Source organism: Diadema antillarum, unplaced genomic scaffold (assembly GCF_040938485.1).
Source record: "Diadema antillarum isolate AM-2024a unplaced genomic scaffold, OU_Dant_1.0 seq00001017_RagTag, whole genome shotgun sequence".
Classification (NCBI taxonomy): domain Eukaryota; kingdom Metazoa; phylum Echinodermata; class Echinoidea; order Diadematoida; family Diadematidae; genus Diadema; species Diadema antillarum.
The window spans coordinates 49,593-67,280 of NW_027271852.1; the positions used below are offsets into that span (position 1 = coordinate 49,593).

At 38.7% G+C, this 17,688-nt stretch overlaps 1 protein-coding gene across 1 annotated transcript in view; it reads left to right on the forward strand.

The window, feature by feature from the left end:
- LOC139742722 (RIMS-binding protein 2-like) overlaps positions 1–16,115 on the forward strand; it is a 48,675-nt gene extending 32,560 nt beyond the window's left edge. Inside the window, exons 14-21 of the mRNA XM_071653245.1 lie at positions 2,803–3,039; positions 4,930–5,160; positions 6,243–6,432; positions 7,049–7,659; positions 8,531–8,741; positions 9,633–9,823; positions 11,007–11,156; positions 15,910–16,115. Of these exons, the coding sequence (XP_071509346.1) occupies positions 2,803–3,039; positions 4,930–5,160; positions 6,243–6,432; positions 7,049–7,659; positions 8,531–8,741; positions 9,633–9,823; positions 11,007–11,156; positions 15,910–16,110 (2,022 nt within the window). The 3' untranslated portion in view covers positions 16,111–16,115. The remainder of the gene's footprint in view (positions 1–2,802; positions 3,040–4,929; positions 5,161–6,242; positions 6,433–7,048; positions 7,660–8,530; positions 8,742–9,632; positions 9,824–11,006; positions 11,157–15,909) is intronic.
- The last annotated feature ends 1,573 nt before the right edge of the window (positions 16,116–17,688 follow it).

Below are 17,688 nucleotides of genomic sequence, written 5' to 3' on the forward strand. Positions count from 1 at the left end.
GTGGAATTGTCACAGCAGTTTTCTTTTTCACTTGTTTCATTGGTGATTACAATTGTATGTTGACATGTAGAAAAAAGTAAGTTTTGGAATAATTTGCTTCAGGAACATTATGTTCTCATAAAATTTCAACCCCATGCAATTCTTTCGTAGAAAGAAACAGGGAATCAAGGTTAATCAACTCCAAAATGTTAAAAAGATTTGTTGTACATGTAGTTCTTCTGTCGTGAGAGATGATTGTATTGTATGTTTCATCTTCATGCTTGTGAATGTTCATTGCAATAACAAACAAGACCACATCCAAGACATACATTGAAAGCAAGCATATGATTATTTCTAGATTATGTTGGGTTATATATATATGTTTGGGTTTTTTTTTTTCATGAAAATGACTGATTTTTACATGATCACAATTGATATTACCAATAAAGGAATTGTTACACATATTCAACTTGGTTATAAAAATGAACATGTACAGGTCCACTGTCGTCATCTTTAACCTTTTGTTTTCCACTTTTTTTTTCAAATTTTCTGCAATATTTTAGATACCAAAATTACAAATTCATTTGCAAATACACAAACATCATATAGTTCACCATTAAATGACTGTAAAATCACGATCCGCTCTTTCCGATTCCCGTATTATTTGCATCTGTGATGTCATGGGAGCAGCGGCAAAAGCGAGTCACGTTCCAATCGGAAGAAAACTGTCGTGTGTACATGTACAATTCCGATGATGAACCCTCTGTAAGTGTTATTACTAGGAGCTTGCTGTGATGTCGCACTGGAGTGTTCATTTTTTCCTTCTTTTTTTTTTCCTTTATCAGAGGAGATTGTCATAACATTCACTGGATTAACAGACTGAATTGAATGATATGTCCTCCTAAATATTTCCTCTAATTTATTCTCTCTGTTTAACCTTAGCACTCTCAGAAGTGACTTGTTTCCTTCAAAATACTTTGACACCCTGTTGAGTTTTGTAAATAGCACACCAATAAACAAAGGATATTAGAATGCACAGTTTATGTGAATGAAGTACATGTATTTCACAACACACACACAAAAGATAATAATTTTGTAGGTAAGATCAACACCTAACTCAGCCACTAATCCCCACAGAAGACACTGAGAATTCTTTGAATAACATGACACTAACAATTTTTTGTTGAAGAATAATTTCTTCTTTTATCATGAAGTATTCATGACAGGAATGTTAGGGTGGAACATTAGAAAATGTAAACGTGTGTAATCTGGGGTAAAACATTTGTCGTGGTCATTCTTATGTTATTTTAATCCCATAAGTTGTGCAACACAGACCACTCTGAAGTTCTGTTGGTAGCGTGTAAAAAAACCAAGCATTGATTACGTACAAGCCAAATGTGATTTCGAGCTCGGCCTCAGCAAGTGCTTAGGGTGCATTTTTCATGATAATCTCAAGGACACAATGTACAAAGTGTACTTGATTAGCACACAGTGTTTGAGTCAAGGTGGTATTTGACTCACTATGCACAGACTATAGAGAGGGTCATTAAAGAACAGACTGATGTACTCAAACACTTTGCTATCATTCATATTGATTTGAAACCAACTCAAGTCAAGGTGATGTTGAACTTTGATATTATGCACAGATTTTGGAAGGGTCATTAAAGAACAGACTGTCATGTCACCAAAGATTAGATTCATTTTGTAATGATTATTTTCTTTAAATTATAAAGCAGTATCATGCAAGTTTGTAGTTGTAAGGTACATGTAAGTTTGAGATGTGTATATGGCACCTTAGGTATTGTTATTCTTTGTAGTGATTGAGAATCTGAAATCATGTAATATACAAACATTCTTTCTTGGTGAAAGTGAGACAATGAAAATACAAATACTTGAGAGTTGCTCAGTGTTGTATCCAAAAGAGAGAAAAGGAAAAAAAAATCTGTGACTATAAAGTTAAAATATGTAGGTGTCATGTTGTCTTTTATTTTTTCCAAAAAAAAAAAATAATGAAGAAAAACTTGTGGAGGATTTGCTGTCATTTACTGTATACGCTATATATTTCGCGGGGGTTTTATTTTCGCGACTTTCGCGAGTCGGGAGCTATTCGCGATATTAACAACACGCAAAAATATTACTAGTACCTTCCAAAATGAATCCCTTGCCTTGATACGAACACTTCAGTACTAGAATACCATGTCACGGCTTACCGAACAGACCATACTGGCTAAGCTTGTTTACGCACGTCCGCGTCTACTTACGAATACTGTAGAGAGCCAATCCATTATCGCAAGGGGACCACTCGTCAGAAATCTAGCGCGATGGACTTAACCACTTCAAAAATGTTGAATTCTAACTTACTAGTTCGCAGAGTTTGGCAAGTCTTTTTCATGCAGCGTATAACTAGTAAAATTTATCATTCTTATATGCTAGTATCAGAGTTGAAAATTCACACTTTCTTTGCCACTTCATATTTTCTCTGGTCCCCCAATCGCGAATTTAACCACTCGCGAAAATGTGTGACATCGGCAATTCGCAAAAATTTATGTACGCGAAAATTATAGCGTATACAGTATACTATGGCAAAGCTTATCAAAGGCTTTCCTAAATGTTGTAATTATGATGACCTGCATTCTGCCGTCACGTACAGATGTATGACGTACAGATGTATGAAATGTGTCTGTGAGCAGACTCGTTGGATTGCAGTGACAGCTGAAAGGCATCTACAAGTTTCACATTCTTTGTCAAACTATGCTCTCAAAGCAACCTGTGGCACACTTTAATATCATACATGTCATATTTTTGTTTTAATGTCACTCACTGCAAGATGATTTCTCTTCGCAGGCCAAGTCCGGCATGTACAGCAATGCAGAAGATGACGAGAGCTCTACCAGCAGTCTAAGTCACAGCCAGGGGGTCGGTGGCGGCCTAGGCACTGGGGGCCCAGGGGCGGCGGCCGGCTCCCAGTCGGACGAGGACAGCCTCACGAAATTCAACAAGAAGGTCGCCGCCGTGCCGCGGAAAGACGCCTCACCCCGCGAGGATGGTGGACAGCCCAAGGTAAGGGTTTCTATTCGACTTTCGGTAAACTCTTAACATCTGTAGTAACCAAATGGTGTAAGTTCTGATTCATCCAGGTAACGTTCAATAAAGGTACAAAATTAAATCAGTTCACCTGGACGAGCTGATGAAGCGTCCAGGATCGGACGTGAAACTGTTCTCGGAATTAAAACAGTAAGTGCAGATGAACTGATTTAATTTTGTACCTTTATTCATTTGTAGTAGCGTTTATGTTGAGATTTAGATGCATAGGGTATATTGTGTTGCACTGCCTACCTTTTTTTTCAATGTTGTGTATGATATTCAATGGTAGGAATGTGTGCACATTTTGGTAGAAGTTTTCCTGCAATGAGCAGTGACTGGCTGATATTTATATAATATTGGATGGCCTTGAGATTAATACAAGGAAATATTGGACGAGCTATGCACAAATATTGGACGAGTCGAAGACGAGTCCAATATTTTGCTTAGCGAGTCCAATATTTCCTTGTATTAATCGAAAATAGGACATTCAATATCATCATTATTATCCTACAGAGGATTTTAGCAAAGAATGTTTTCACTTTGGCCTACCCTTTCTGTCTCCGACTCCGAGTGCTGTTCCTACTGTGTAGTGATCCTAACATAGGGTATGGTACATGTACACTCTTCAGTGCAAGTTAATCTACTTCAGTCTCTGATAAAACAGTGATCTATGTATCCAAGGTAGCCGTCATGTTACTGGTAGACCGAGATCTAGCTAATTTAGACCAGAATTAGATGTATTTGTATCCGAGATCTGAGAAACAATTCACGTCACATCTACCGTAGATCGTGAAAGATCGAATTAGGCTACTACTACCACAACTAGTCCTACTGTGCTGTATATAACGTACTTGTACACACATACGTACATGTACAGTAACTGTAATATGCATATCGCGCATGCAAATGCAAGCGCAGCGGCGGCGGCCGGCTACATTATATCGCGCGCAGGCTATCTAGCAGTATAGCGCTGAGCATGCAGAGCTGCAGATCAATCGTCGCCTTGCGCCTGCATGCACAAAAAAATGCAACTTGTTTTCATCAAACCTAAATTTAACTTCCTGTTTATATGAAAGTGATATTTTGAAAAATTGTGTGATAAACAATTTCAACTAATTGATATATGAAATTTGTTTGTATAAACACAGAATTTTAGAAGAAACGATATTCTAGTTAATTCGTGATTGACCAATCACAGACGTTTTTACTTCTTATTTCAGGTCATCTCGTATATATCTCAACCAATCACGGTGCAGTTTATAAAAACTTTGGGGAATCCCCCTCTTGCCGTCCAATATTTTAAATATTGGTCGCCTCGGCAAAAAATATTGGTCGAGTTCAACAAACTTTTTAAGTGGGTTGGAGGTTATGAGGTGCGTCGACAAAATAACACTTGTATTTGGGCTCTAAAAATCCTCTGTATGGATAATAATCAAAATTGTTATGTGAATTTTTAATACAGTTGTACATTTCAACATGGCTGGTTTTTTTTTGTGTGTTTCTTAAGAGTAATCATCACACAGATTAAAAGTAAAGCAGATCTTACCACATGTACACACTGACATCCATTTCATTAATGGGGTGATTGTTGGGAAACGCTGAGTACACACTATGTACAATGTATGACAAGTTTGCGTATCCTGTTCAAATGACCCATTATAGTGTAGATTAATATGACCTCTTTTGTTTTAACTGTTCGGGTATGACACAATCAGTGTATGTCCTATGGCATGCCAGAGTGTGATGTAATTCAAAATATGTGAGAGTGGATGTTTTTTTTTTTTTTTCAGCGTTAGGACTAGTGTTTCATAAGGTTGTATCATGTAGACGTTTTTGGTGTTTCCCTCCCCCCCCCCCCCCCCACAGTCGATCGTTAAAACGGAGAAGCCGTTAATGGTGAGGGAATCTGAGTACCTCTCCGACAGCGATCGGTCTGAGCTTTCCGACATCCAAGAGGAGGTTGAGGAGGAGCTTTCCGAGTTCGGCAACGCCAGCCTGCCTGGACTGAGCGATGCAAGCGAGGGCGCCAAACCCAGTAGAGGGTTCAAGAGCAGGGGAGCGGATGATGAGAAGAAGAAAGTCCTGGAGACATTACAGGTGGGTTTCTTCATTAAACTTACTGTTTACCATTGGGATTTAACATACACGTGTATGTCCATATTATCACATTTGATGCAAATGTGTAGGTCAGTTGTATCACAAAACACCCTACCATATAAAGATTTTGTAATAAACCCTAAAATATAAAGGAGATACAATATGTATCACTATTTTTCTTGATATATCATAACTGTTAACGGTTTATTCTAGAAACAGTTTTATTATATCAATTGTTCACATTTTGAATATTTAACAATATGTAACATTGATTACACTGGTTGTTTCTATCCCTAACTGGCATTTTAGAACTATTTTGAAGCACTAAAGCTGGGTTTTTGTTTAACTCATCTGCAAATGGAAAATAATACCGTTAACACAGAGCTGTGTTTTCTGACCCAGTGAAGGTATATATTTGTTCATCTGTAGGAATTCCTCAAGGATGTGTACCAACTGTATATTTGTGAAGTCAGAAAGTTTATAGCGAGAGGCTTTTGGGACATTGCCATCATCAAAGCTAATGCTGTAGCTAACGAAATACAAGTTAACATTGAAATTTAGTCAGGGCAACTCCATATGAATCTAACTATTATTTTGTCTTTTCAAGAAGGAATTATTTTACATCCAACAGCTGTGCATTCTGACGTGCTCACAACCTTCACATTCATGTCAGAGGTTCTGGCTAATGTCTTTTATTAAATAGTCAGTTCTTTGCATCTCAAACATACATGTAGGGGGTTATATAGATGCTTCTTTCTTTGAGCAGATACGATTTGTCCCACTTGTAGCATTATAATGTGTGGTTTTGAAAAACAGAAGATTTAGTGCAATATGCATTCATGTACGTTAAGAGGGAGATGTACAGTAGCTGTGCTTTTGTGTATTGTATACACTACAAGCAATAGTAAAGTTGGTACATGTGACCTTATTGAAGAAGAAGAAATGAGAGTGATGAAAGAGGCTCCTTCTTTGAAATCAAGACGGAGTGATTACACAGTGCTGTCTTTTCTGTTGTCTTGATTTCAGTGTTACAGCACAAATGATTTGATCTATTACACTTTGTGTTTTACACCTGACTGTAGATTAACACCAAGCCAGCGCTGGAGTTTGACACGGACCCGGAAGTGGAGTCGCTGAACAAACCCGACAAGGTGGTGCCAATCCCCATCATTCGTTCCCAGCGGGACTACGAGAGAGAGACGGAGCAGTCCCCCCACAATCCGGTCCTTGAGCCCGTCCCATGGAAACCAGCCAAATCAGTGCCACAGATAGGTGAGATGGGTTCCCAGTGCCCTCAAAGGGAATAGTCTGGCTTGCTAATATTTTCAGGTTTTATTTAGATATTATATTTTCTAGCTAACAATTAATGTAGTCTGTAGTTACAATGATTTGTATTCAACTATTGAGGCACTGTGCACTGTAATGTCCTGCAGAACACAGAGTTTTAAAGGGATGGTACAGTATTGGTGGAGATGAAAATTGGGCTTTTAACTTTTTGCAAGATACCAAGAAAACACTCATGAAAGAGTACATAGCATACCATTTTAAGAGGAATTCAAAGTTTATTTGATGAAAATCGGGTTTGGTATGACTGAAACATTCAAAAACAAAGTAAAACAAAGCGATTGTAATAAAATGTAGGTCCCACACTTTATTGTGTAATCGCTCTGTTTCGGATATCTCAGCCATTTCAAAACCAATTTTCATCAAATAAACATTGAATTCCTCATGGAATTACATGCTCTTTCATATTTCATAAGAGGTTTCTCATCATCTCACCAAAAAATGTTAGAGACCTGAAATTAGGTCTCAACCAAATACGATCCCTTTAAACATGTTTTTCTTTCAAGTTTTGTAAAAGTTCTATTTTTGACAAATCTTTCCTCAGAAATAACCAAAGATGCACATCATGAACAGTACGCAGCTGCACGCAAATCGCCGTCGTTCTCGCCGGAGAGGATAGCGGACCAGTCCCACACGAGTTCGGCGTCGAGTGCACACAACTCGCTTCCAAAGGCACAGGCGCGAGCTGACCCCAAGGGTCAGTCAAGGACTCAAGGTCAGAGGTCAAGTTCACAGTGGAGCGCTTCTCCCACGGCGAGTAGTAACGCCAGTAACTATGGAAAGGACTATGATGCAAAGTCAAACAATGACAGGCATCACACCGTCGACGGGCGGCCTCCAAGCGAGGCGGGCAGGCACAGAAGGAGTGAAGGCAGCAGCCACAGCGACATACAGCAGCGCAGTCGCCATAGCGACAACCTCCGCACGCCAGAGAGCAGCCTCAGCCAGCAGAAGTCGTCGCGGGGGTCGCGCTCCGAGGAGACGTTCGGGGAGGAGGACGACGAGGCATTCTCCGGGAGCGAAGCCGAAGAGCTCTACGACGATGGGACGATACGATTCTTCATCGCCATGTTTGATTACAATCCGGCCATCATGTCACCGAACGTTGACGGGGCAGAAGAAGAACTTCAATTCAAAGAAGGGGATGTCATAAAGGTCGGTCATTCTGTTTGATATCATGAAGGCCTAACAGTATATTACTTTGTATCACAAAACCACCAAAACGTGATGGGCAGATTCTAAAAGAGTAGATTCTTAGCTTTGAAGAAGAGGGTCTATTAAAATGATTTAAATTTCTGCCACCTTTGTTAGTTTGTCATGCACATTCGCATATATTAGGCTGGTTTAGGGATATGAATTATGTCTTGAATTACTGTCTTTCTCTTAGCACTAGTCCGACTGACCTGTACATTAGGCTGGTTTAGGGATATGAATTATGTCTTGAATTATTATCTTTCTCTCAGCATTAGTCTGACAGACCTGTAAGGTGATGATACTTTGACAATAAAGTTCTGTCTACAGACAAACTGCAAAGTATGTAATGTGTACTGGTTATGAGATGACCATACTGTAGCTGCATTGGAGCCAATTGAAGATGATAAACCCTGAATGTCCCTCTTCTATCCGGAAAATGTGTTGCTTACAGTGTGCTTTGTTTTGTTGTGTTGGTTTTTGTTGTTGTTTTTTTACTGTTGTTGTTGTTGTAATAATGTCTTTATTAGATGTGAAATTACATGTATTGGCATTTTAGCATCTTGCAAAGTTCACCATGAGGCAGAAATTCATAAAGGCGCATTAGAGAAATAAAAGTATCATTCTGAAAGGTGGACATGTCCTTTTGTGTCAAATATAAATCTTTCTATCAACAAGAGTATTCAACATTTTTGTCTCTTTTCTTCCCAGCCAAACAACATATTTTATCCCTTTAGACAACTAAAAAGTGGGCTTAATGGTTTATTGTGTGTGCGAAAATTTGGAATGGTTGATCGTTTCACTCACAAATTGTGCTTCATCTTGTCGTCTTCAGATAATTGGCGACAGAGATGCAGACGGCTTCTTCGTGGGTGAATTAAACGGTCGCCGTGGTTACGTGCCCTACAACATGGTAGAGGAGATCGAGAGCCCCGAGCAGACGCCGGCCGTCAGTCCGGCGAAGCGAGCCAGCGGATTGGGCGACACGCACAGTCAAGACCGGCAGAGGTTTAGTGAAAGTCTGAACACAACGGGTAGCAGTCAAGGTATGTAAGAGCAGATAATCTGATGTGGAAGCCTGGTGAAGGAGTCTAGTTTGAAATGCCCTTTCTTATCCACCGATGAAACCCACTGTAGTTGAAATGAGAACACTTTGGGATCAGCGATAGAGCAAATAATAAATCAGGGCTGGACACTAATGTTCTTTTGTGTGGTGGCCCTTGAGGCCACTAAAATCATGAAATCCGGTGTGTAAGTGGCGCACACAAAAAAAAGTGTAGTAGTACTAAATAGAAGGAAATTTAGCAATTTATGATATTAGTTGCCCAATTGGGCCATCAAAAGATTTGCTTTTTCACAGGTTGGTGGCGTGGCATCAATTTTTAGTGACCCTGAGCCACCAGGCCACTGTGACTGTTGAACCCTGAATAAATTGCTTGGTCATAACATGTTCAACAAGACTTGTTTTTAGATTCAATAGCAGTAATTTCAGGTGCTAATTAGTATGCACTGACTGAGAATGTGCATGAATGCATTTTGGAGCTATTCACTCTGTGTTTTTAGAAGTTCCATTCAGACGGTGATCCTTAACTTTGAGGATAAGGTCTATAGGTTAGCTTATCCCAGAGGTTAAGGATCACTGTCTGAGTGTAACTTGTGTCTCTGCTGACAAAATATTGCATTCAGCTCTCATTTCTTGGGAAGTTGAGCAGGTGCTCTCAGTTGTACAATCAGTTTTTCATAATGATTGTAGTCATGCCTCACATGATGCAGTTACATGTATGATATGCACAAAAAATTTGCAAAGGTCGTACGAATTGTCACCTGCCCAACAGAAGTGCCCTCAAAATATAAAGATACGTTTTAGGATGGATGCTCAAATTAAGAAATGATGAGGTGTGAGCATCTTTTGTCAATTCTTACCGTCTATTTTGCAGTCAATTTTTACGACAGTCCAGTCAGTCCGCTGGTTATACCCAAGGAGTCTCTGCCGCACCGGATGAGGGCGCTGTTTGACTACAACCCGCAGGAGCTGTCGCCGAATCCCGACCTGGACGTGGAGCTGAGCTTCAACCAGGGCGACATCCTGATCGTCTACGGCGAGATGGACGAGGACGGCTTCTTTGTGGTGAGAAGGATTACCAAAGGCTCCTCACACACTTGTTTCTTTTCAGTCTTTTGGAGGATGTCAATAGGATGGTATAGTGTAAGTTGGTGGAGATGAAGATTGGGCTTTTAACTTTTTGCAAGACACTGTACTAAGAAACCACTTGTGAGATGTTACAGAGCATACAATTCTATAGAGGAATCCAAAGTTTATTTTATGAAAATCGGTTTTTAAATGGCAGAGATATTCAAAAACAATTTAAAAGAAAGCCATCTTAATAAAAGATGGGTCCCACCTTTAGTATCGCTTAGTTTTGGACTATCTCAGTTATTTCAAAACTAATTTTTATTAAATAAAAACATTGAATTTCTCTTGGAATTTCATGCTCTTTCATATTTCAGATGAGGTTTCTCAATATCTCACCAAGAAAAAGTTAGAGACCTGAAGCCAGGTCTTAACCAAAACTATACCATCCCTTTAAACTGCTGTGAATGTATTGTAACTGACAGATGAAATGCTTGGGTTTAAAATGAGCAGGTACCCTTAGTTATTTGATCTAAATTGCATACCTGCTTACATTGTATGTGGAACATTTCTGCCTTAGTTGGCAGTACAAAATTAAAACAATGTTGAATGACATGTGCAGATATTATATGAATAGGCGATCCTATTATGCAATCCTCATATTTTTCAATATGGAGTGTCTTGCATGTGTACTGCTATGTACAAGGGTATATAGATGGGTACATGTATGGATATCAATGAAGCTAAATGTATCTTGATAGATGGATGGATAGATAGATAGAAAAATAAGAATAGATAGATAGATACAAGTAGATAGATAGATTGTAGATAGATAGATAAATAGATACATGTAGATAGATAGATAGATAGATAGATAGATAGATAGATACATACATACATACATACCCCTAGATAGATAGATAGATAGAAGACTTGTAAGTAGGCAGACACTGAAGATAGGTAGAAAGATACTAGATGGTACACAGAGATGAATGATAGATATGTGGAAAGGAGCAAAACAGATAGATAGAAAGATGAATGGATGAATGGATGGATTTATTGACAGATAGATAGATAGATAGATAGGTAGATTGATAGGTAGCCATAAGCACACATAGAGACATGTTTGACAGCAGCCCACAATCTAACACAGGCTTCTTTGCTCTCCTGCGCAATGCAGGGTGAGCTGAAGGGACAGAGGGGTCTTGTCCCATCCAACTTCCTGGAGGAAATCTCGGAGGTCGAGTCCAGTACTACTTCCCGATCCTACAGCCCCTCCATGACGAGGAACAGGGAGAACAAACACAACCAGCAGGCCACCAAAGACAAGGTATGCATACTTTGCTTTTCATCACCAGTTGTCATGATGACCGTTAGAGACAATTTCAAATTTGATGTCAACATAGGTCACATATCGCTTTTAGTTTAGAACCATGGATGCATGCAATTTCTGTTTACAAGGGTAGCACTGGAGCTTCATGATTTTATTTCTTCATGTTTTTGAAGAATGAGGCAGACTTGTAAAGGGAGTATGTGATTGACATAGACTCTGTACAAAGATGATATTTCATTTTTTTTTTGTTCCCAGATGGAAAAGCTTTTAAGATACAGCAGTGTGTCAATACTCATGCAGTTTACTGACTGATTGTGCAGTGTAGATTTATTAGTCCATGTTTGTTTTTGATGGCTGGATTGTCACGCTTTACATTTGTGTTTCCAGTGTTCCACATGTGAATGCATGTCTGAGTCAGTGTTTGCAATCATTGATGCATGCTGCTTTTAATTCAGATGTGAACAGGGGAGTGTTTCATCGACGTTTGTCAGCGCTGACAAGTTGTCAGTGCTGATAATTTCTATCAGCAAAATCTTTGGTTTTGATTGGATGAGATGCTCTGGTCACTGACTGTTACTATAATGGTGATTGTCAGCGCTGACAACTTGTCAGCGCTGACAAACGTTGATGAAACACCCCCAGGACCACTAGTTTTACCTTGATTTGAAAATTGATGCAATCTTACGAAGAATATTGTCAAAATTGATTTATTCTCGGAGTACAGAGATGCTATTTGGCACAAATATTTCTTGTCAGTGTAGTACCGAAATTTGCAGAGTTCAGTAGCAAAATTCTTTTGATTGATATTTCATGCACAGTGAGACAAATTTTGTAAAGTGCACAATTTGCTGTACCATCCTTTATTCCTTTGTAATTTCTGTACCAGATATATAGAGGAAGTCTGAATATCATTTTTTTTTTCTTGTCATCACCAGTAAGGCAGACTGATAAGATGCACAATTCTCACGCTTTCCTCTTTCTTTTCTTGTTTACTTTTGCTCACATTTGTTGCTTCCTGGATCGAATTGGGTGGGGATAGGGCTTTAGAAAGACTTGAGTAATTCTCCTCTCACAACCAGGAAAGCTAATAATGGCAGTAAGCTGGCGTTCATTTACTGAATTACTCTTCTGTACCATTGCCCCTCCAAAAGAAAAAGCAATTATCAGCTTTCTTTGTTCGATATTTGCTTCACCTCCTTCTGAGAGGATCAACTTTTTATCCCATTTATTAAGCATGTTTTTGATCTCTTGTTACATTGTAAGTGTATACACTTGCAGGTTTTGGCAGACGCAGTTGTCATATTTACGATGTGACCCCCTAGAAATACCACCATGTACTTCTGAAAGCACCTGGGAGGTATTTTACCCGAGCAAAAGTTGTGTTGAAGGAAATTATAAATGGAATCAAGTCAACAGATCAGGGAGAAGTATCAACAAAATTCACAGAGTATCATAATAGTTTGTAGCAATGTGAATGTCAGTTGTTACTTAAAGGGGAACTCCAGACTAGTTATCAGCTGGTCTGAAAAGAATGAGTGAAGCTTTATTAGCTCAACAGTGAAAATTTGATCAAAATCAGATAAAGATTAGGGAAGTTACGGAATTGTGAAGTGTCGTATGAAATCAAAACTAGCAAGAGATGATTTTTAACAAATTTGAAATAGTCAGCCTTGCCCCGTCTTGAGAAATGTGTGATAACCTAATATTTTTGATTCAACATAAAATTTGTAGGAAATTATGATATGTCCGATTAGAGGCATTTCAGACAAAAGAAAAAAAAAGATATAATGATAAAGGGGATAGTTGTGCGAACAGTACTGTAATTCAAGAATTTTTGAATGTTTGTCACGTTTTACTGAAATTTTTGCTGATTTGTTGACTGTGATTCACTGCATGTACAGAATGAAAATAAGTAACCTGTTAAGAGGTTTGTTCTTTTCTTCAATCATGCCAACTTTTCAACACGTAAAGTCCAAATTTGATCCAAAACACTGACTTTATCAAATTCTATCAAGCAAGTTATAATTATTCTTTCTGTGCAGAAGTTTATGGAGGCTCTGAATTATATGCTTTCATGCATGAAATGATTGTTACAGAGTCTGGAAAACTCACCATGCCCTTTCAGCATTGAAAATACTCCCCCAGATTTCTACCTGTATTTAGACAAGCTATAATAGACAGCCATTATTTACACGCTCTTCATAGTGCTAATCCTGCTGGTGTATAACATGCATGCATTTTTATCTTGATTTATCATTCCAATTCCTACACTCTCCTTTAATTGTACGATATGTTTCAAAATCTCTCTCTCTTTCCGTCTCATGCGGTGTAGCACGTGGCACTCCCATAACAATTTTTTAGCCCTGAACAATATTGCTTAATGTCATGGAAAGCTGTATATTCAGTGTTGGAAAGAGCATAAAGAGGACAAATTTTCCGAGCAAATGAAGATTTCTGGCCAGAGTCTTGTCGATTTGTATATGATCACATCATATCTGCTTGATTTACATGCATGTCAAATCCATGTAGATTTGTTCACTCCTTTGCTTGCATTTCATTTGTTTGCCATTCGTTCCCTACCAAAAGCATTCCTCGAGTCACTGGTAAGCTGTGTGTGTGTGTGTGTGTGTGTGTGTGTGTTTGTGTGCTTTTGATTTCTTTCAACTGCCCATTGCTGTCTTTATTGCTTTGTGAGTTCAAGGTTACTTTGCACCGATTTCAACCCCACCCCCTTTTCGTTGTTGGTTTTTTTTTTTTTTTTTTTTTTTTGGGGGGGGGGGGTTTAAGACCAAAAACAAACTTAAATGACTGTCTGAAATTGCTGTGTTAAATTTTTTCTCTCTAAAGCTTTTCTTGAAAATGCAAAGTGCAGTGTTGGTGAAGTTGACCAAGTGATAACTATGTGGATGCAAATAATTTATACCATAGAAATTTCTTGAATACTAATGAAATGTTAATCAAGTGAATCTTGTATTGCTTGCAAGTCAGTGCATGTCGTAACAAGACTTTCCAAAGTGGATTAAAATTTGAATTTCACCATAGAACCTTGTCTACAAATATGCTGCCTCTGGGCCTGCAGTGGACCAGAAGAATGCATTTAGTTTTTAAACCTAACATAGTTTTTAATGTTGTTGATTTCTTTATGATTTGTGTATACCAGCTAATTCTCAAGTGAGAACTAAGTTTATTTGTTTATTCTTTACCGATGATGAAAATGATTATTGTTGTGATTATTTTTCGTCATCATTATTTTGATTTGTGCTGGTACGACTTGATTTTAAGGTAATTGAGATGTCTTCTTGGAGCCAAAGATATCAGCTCATGTTGTGGTTGCAAATCAATCATTTATAAGGTAGAGGAAACCTATTGGAATTTCCAGAAATTTTGGATGTGCTTTGGTGAAGTAAAATACCCTTTATGGGAAAAAAGAAATCACTACTTAGATATCTTTACAAAATTGATTTACTTTCAAGTTAGAGGAATCTGTTAAGACATACCTTTGAATTTTTAAATAAACCATTACCATTATCATTACCATATACCTATTTGTTGTAATTAGAGATGCTTGTACACGTTTTATGTTAATTACGGTTATTCATATTTGATACATGTATGTGATAATCGGGTAATGTCTTAACTTCAGGATGAATCACAAAATAAACACTGTATGTCCACGTTTGAAATTATGGCTTGAAGTGTGTCCAAATGTTGATCTGCTCAAAAACCATGCAACAGTATGTAAAGGTCAAAGTTCAAAATAGGACTCAACCTGTGTAGGAGTTTGCACTTGCAAATTATGCCCTTGTTTTAAATGACACGAGGGCATAACTTTTCATGTGCAGATAGTCAGTGTAAATGTATGTACCTGACCTGTTACAAGACATATCCTATCATATCAGCTTTGAGGTTGTGATTTGCTCATTGAAATTTGTGTGTTGAACTAACCTGGAAGTTTTCGTGTGCTTGTACTTTCAAAAGAGGTGTGTGTCTAACTATTTGAAACATTTCTATAGTAGTCTTTAACGTGAGGACTGCCAAATTGTTCTGTTACAGTGAATTCATAGGGTACATTGTTAACATAAAATTTGTGTTCCATCGAGTTATGAGACAGAGTTCAACTCAATTAAGTCGCCTCATGCGTATATGTATATTTCTGTTTGATTGGCGGTGTGCCCAGTTTATGCAGTTTGCCCTGTGTTCACTTCTAACTTTGGTGACTTGTGTTATACTGTCTAGTGGCTTCTTCATCGGTGAAGTCTCACATGTCTAACTGTTGATTTATGTGTTAATCCCCAAGTGAGACTGATCAGATATATGTTAAAGAGAACACTATGACAAAGAGAATATGAAAATGGAACACATACATTGTACAGACACAGACACAGACACAGACAGACAGACAGAGAGACAGACACACCCACACACACATATCCCAGACGCGAGCATAAACAAGAGCTGTACGTTGGTTGTTGTTATTCCTCCTAAAGATGCACTTTTATCATCTCTTATAGTTTGAAACAGTGGAACAAGCGTTGATTGTTTGAGCAAGATTGGATAACTATTTTGAAAGATTTTTTTTTTTTTACAAAGATTGCCTGTATGCACCAGGGGTTCAGATAAGCAACAATTTGATTGTCTAATCAGATACACACACCATGTAAGTTATCACGCAAGACATACTCCTTGATTTTGGGGCCGAGTGAACTTTGATGACTGACTTCAACTTTTTTTGTCTCCATGTCCTGTCCAGTACGCCCTCCCAGCGCAGCAGGAGAACGGTGAAGCACAGTACCACGGGAGCGAAGTGATGCCCGTCATCTCGGACAGCGCCGAGCAGAATTCGCTGACGTCGACGCCGGAGCACACGAAGAAGAAGAAGGGCCTGCTGTCGAAGGGCAAGGCGCTCTTCAAGAAGCTCGGCAGCTCGGACAACAAGCAGAAGCACAAGTAGAGTGGGGGTGGTGGAGCACCACAGGAGAAGTGGAGATCGACTTAAAGTTGCAATCGAACGTCGTGGGCAGATGTATGGAGACAGGGAGGTGTGGAAGTATGAGATGGCAGTACTATTGTGGCCGGGAGGATGTGAGCTGTAGAGACAGTAAATACATCATGGCTACTCCCTGTCACAGATTAAAAGATAGCTGTAAGCCACAGATGTCCATGGATCGAACCTGTGGATGAAAAAAACAAACAGACAATGATCTGAAATTTCTAAAGTCATCCTATCATTGGAGAGCATTACGCAGTATATGTTTGATGTTCATTGTTTATGCCAGCAGTGAGTCACAGAGAAGATTTTTGAACATACAAAGACGTGTCGGTGAAGTTTCGGTTCTTTTACATTTTACTTTATATCAATAGTGCTTTGTTTGGAGGGCTGAACAGGTTCGTTCTCTAATAAGAATTAGAGGTCTTTGCAAGTTTTTGTTCGCTGTGCTTCCAAAGGAGAAGGAGATAGACCTGTTATCATTCCCCTTCAAATTATACACAGCTTATCTGTGACGGTAACAGTAATGTAACCTATTTGTGTGGCCGATACGTTATTGGGCAAATACATTCCTCACATGGTGTGGGATCCACAGAACAAACACACACATGTAGCCTTACCTCCAGAGGTTTTGTTGAAAGTCTTCAATTCTGTATTTCGCTCCGTCACTCTACATTACAGGGATCTGTGGCCAAATAATTGACACTTCCATTCCGTGACATTTGAACCAAAATGTGCATGCTCAGATGTGCTAAGGGAAGGACTGTGTTTGATACAATCACATGATCCAGTCCAACCTCCTTATTTTCATTTCCTTTTTTTTTTTCTTCTCTCTTGAGCAATGAAAGGCGAAGCCCTGCTGAAAACTTTTTTTCCAGTCTCCTTTTTACCTCAATGCTTTTAATTTACATTAATCACTTCTGGGGTTTTCTTTTAATTGATTTAAGGTCCATTACCAGAATGCTACGAAGAAAAGGCTCCTCACACAGTGTCAGTGTGTGTGTGTCTGTACATTTACTTTCTTTCATTAAGGAGACATACAAACTTCAAAGCATGATGTTGGAAAAGCTACAAGCATATTACACACTCTGTGAAGTATGGTATGTCAGAATCGCACAACTTGTGACCCTGGGCATTAGTTACGCTGTGGGACAGACGGTGTCTCTCCTTGTAACCCAAGCAGTGATATCAACACCCTTGAATACACAATTGTATGTGAGGGGAACAACTGTGAAAAACTGTCAAGAACTCATCTTACAATTACAAATTAATTGAACTGGAACTGTTCAAACAGGAAGTGATGATTTGTCTACTCTTGACAGACTTGAAACAAAACAAAGCTCAAATAGGTCTTTCATTCTCATGAAAAATGAGATAAAAAGAACGTTTTGAAAATGTTTTGTAGTGCCATTCATGGCCAATACATTTAGGAATATCTGTGTCATGCCATCAGCATGTAATTTGTCTCCTTTGCAGGCGGAAAGTTTTATGACATCGTGCAAACTGTAAGATGTTGTGGTAATTCGTACTAAAATAATGATT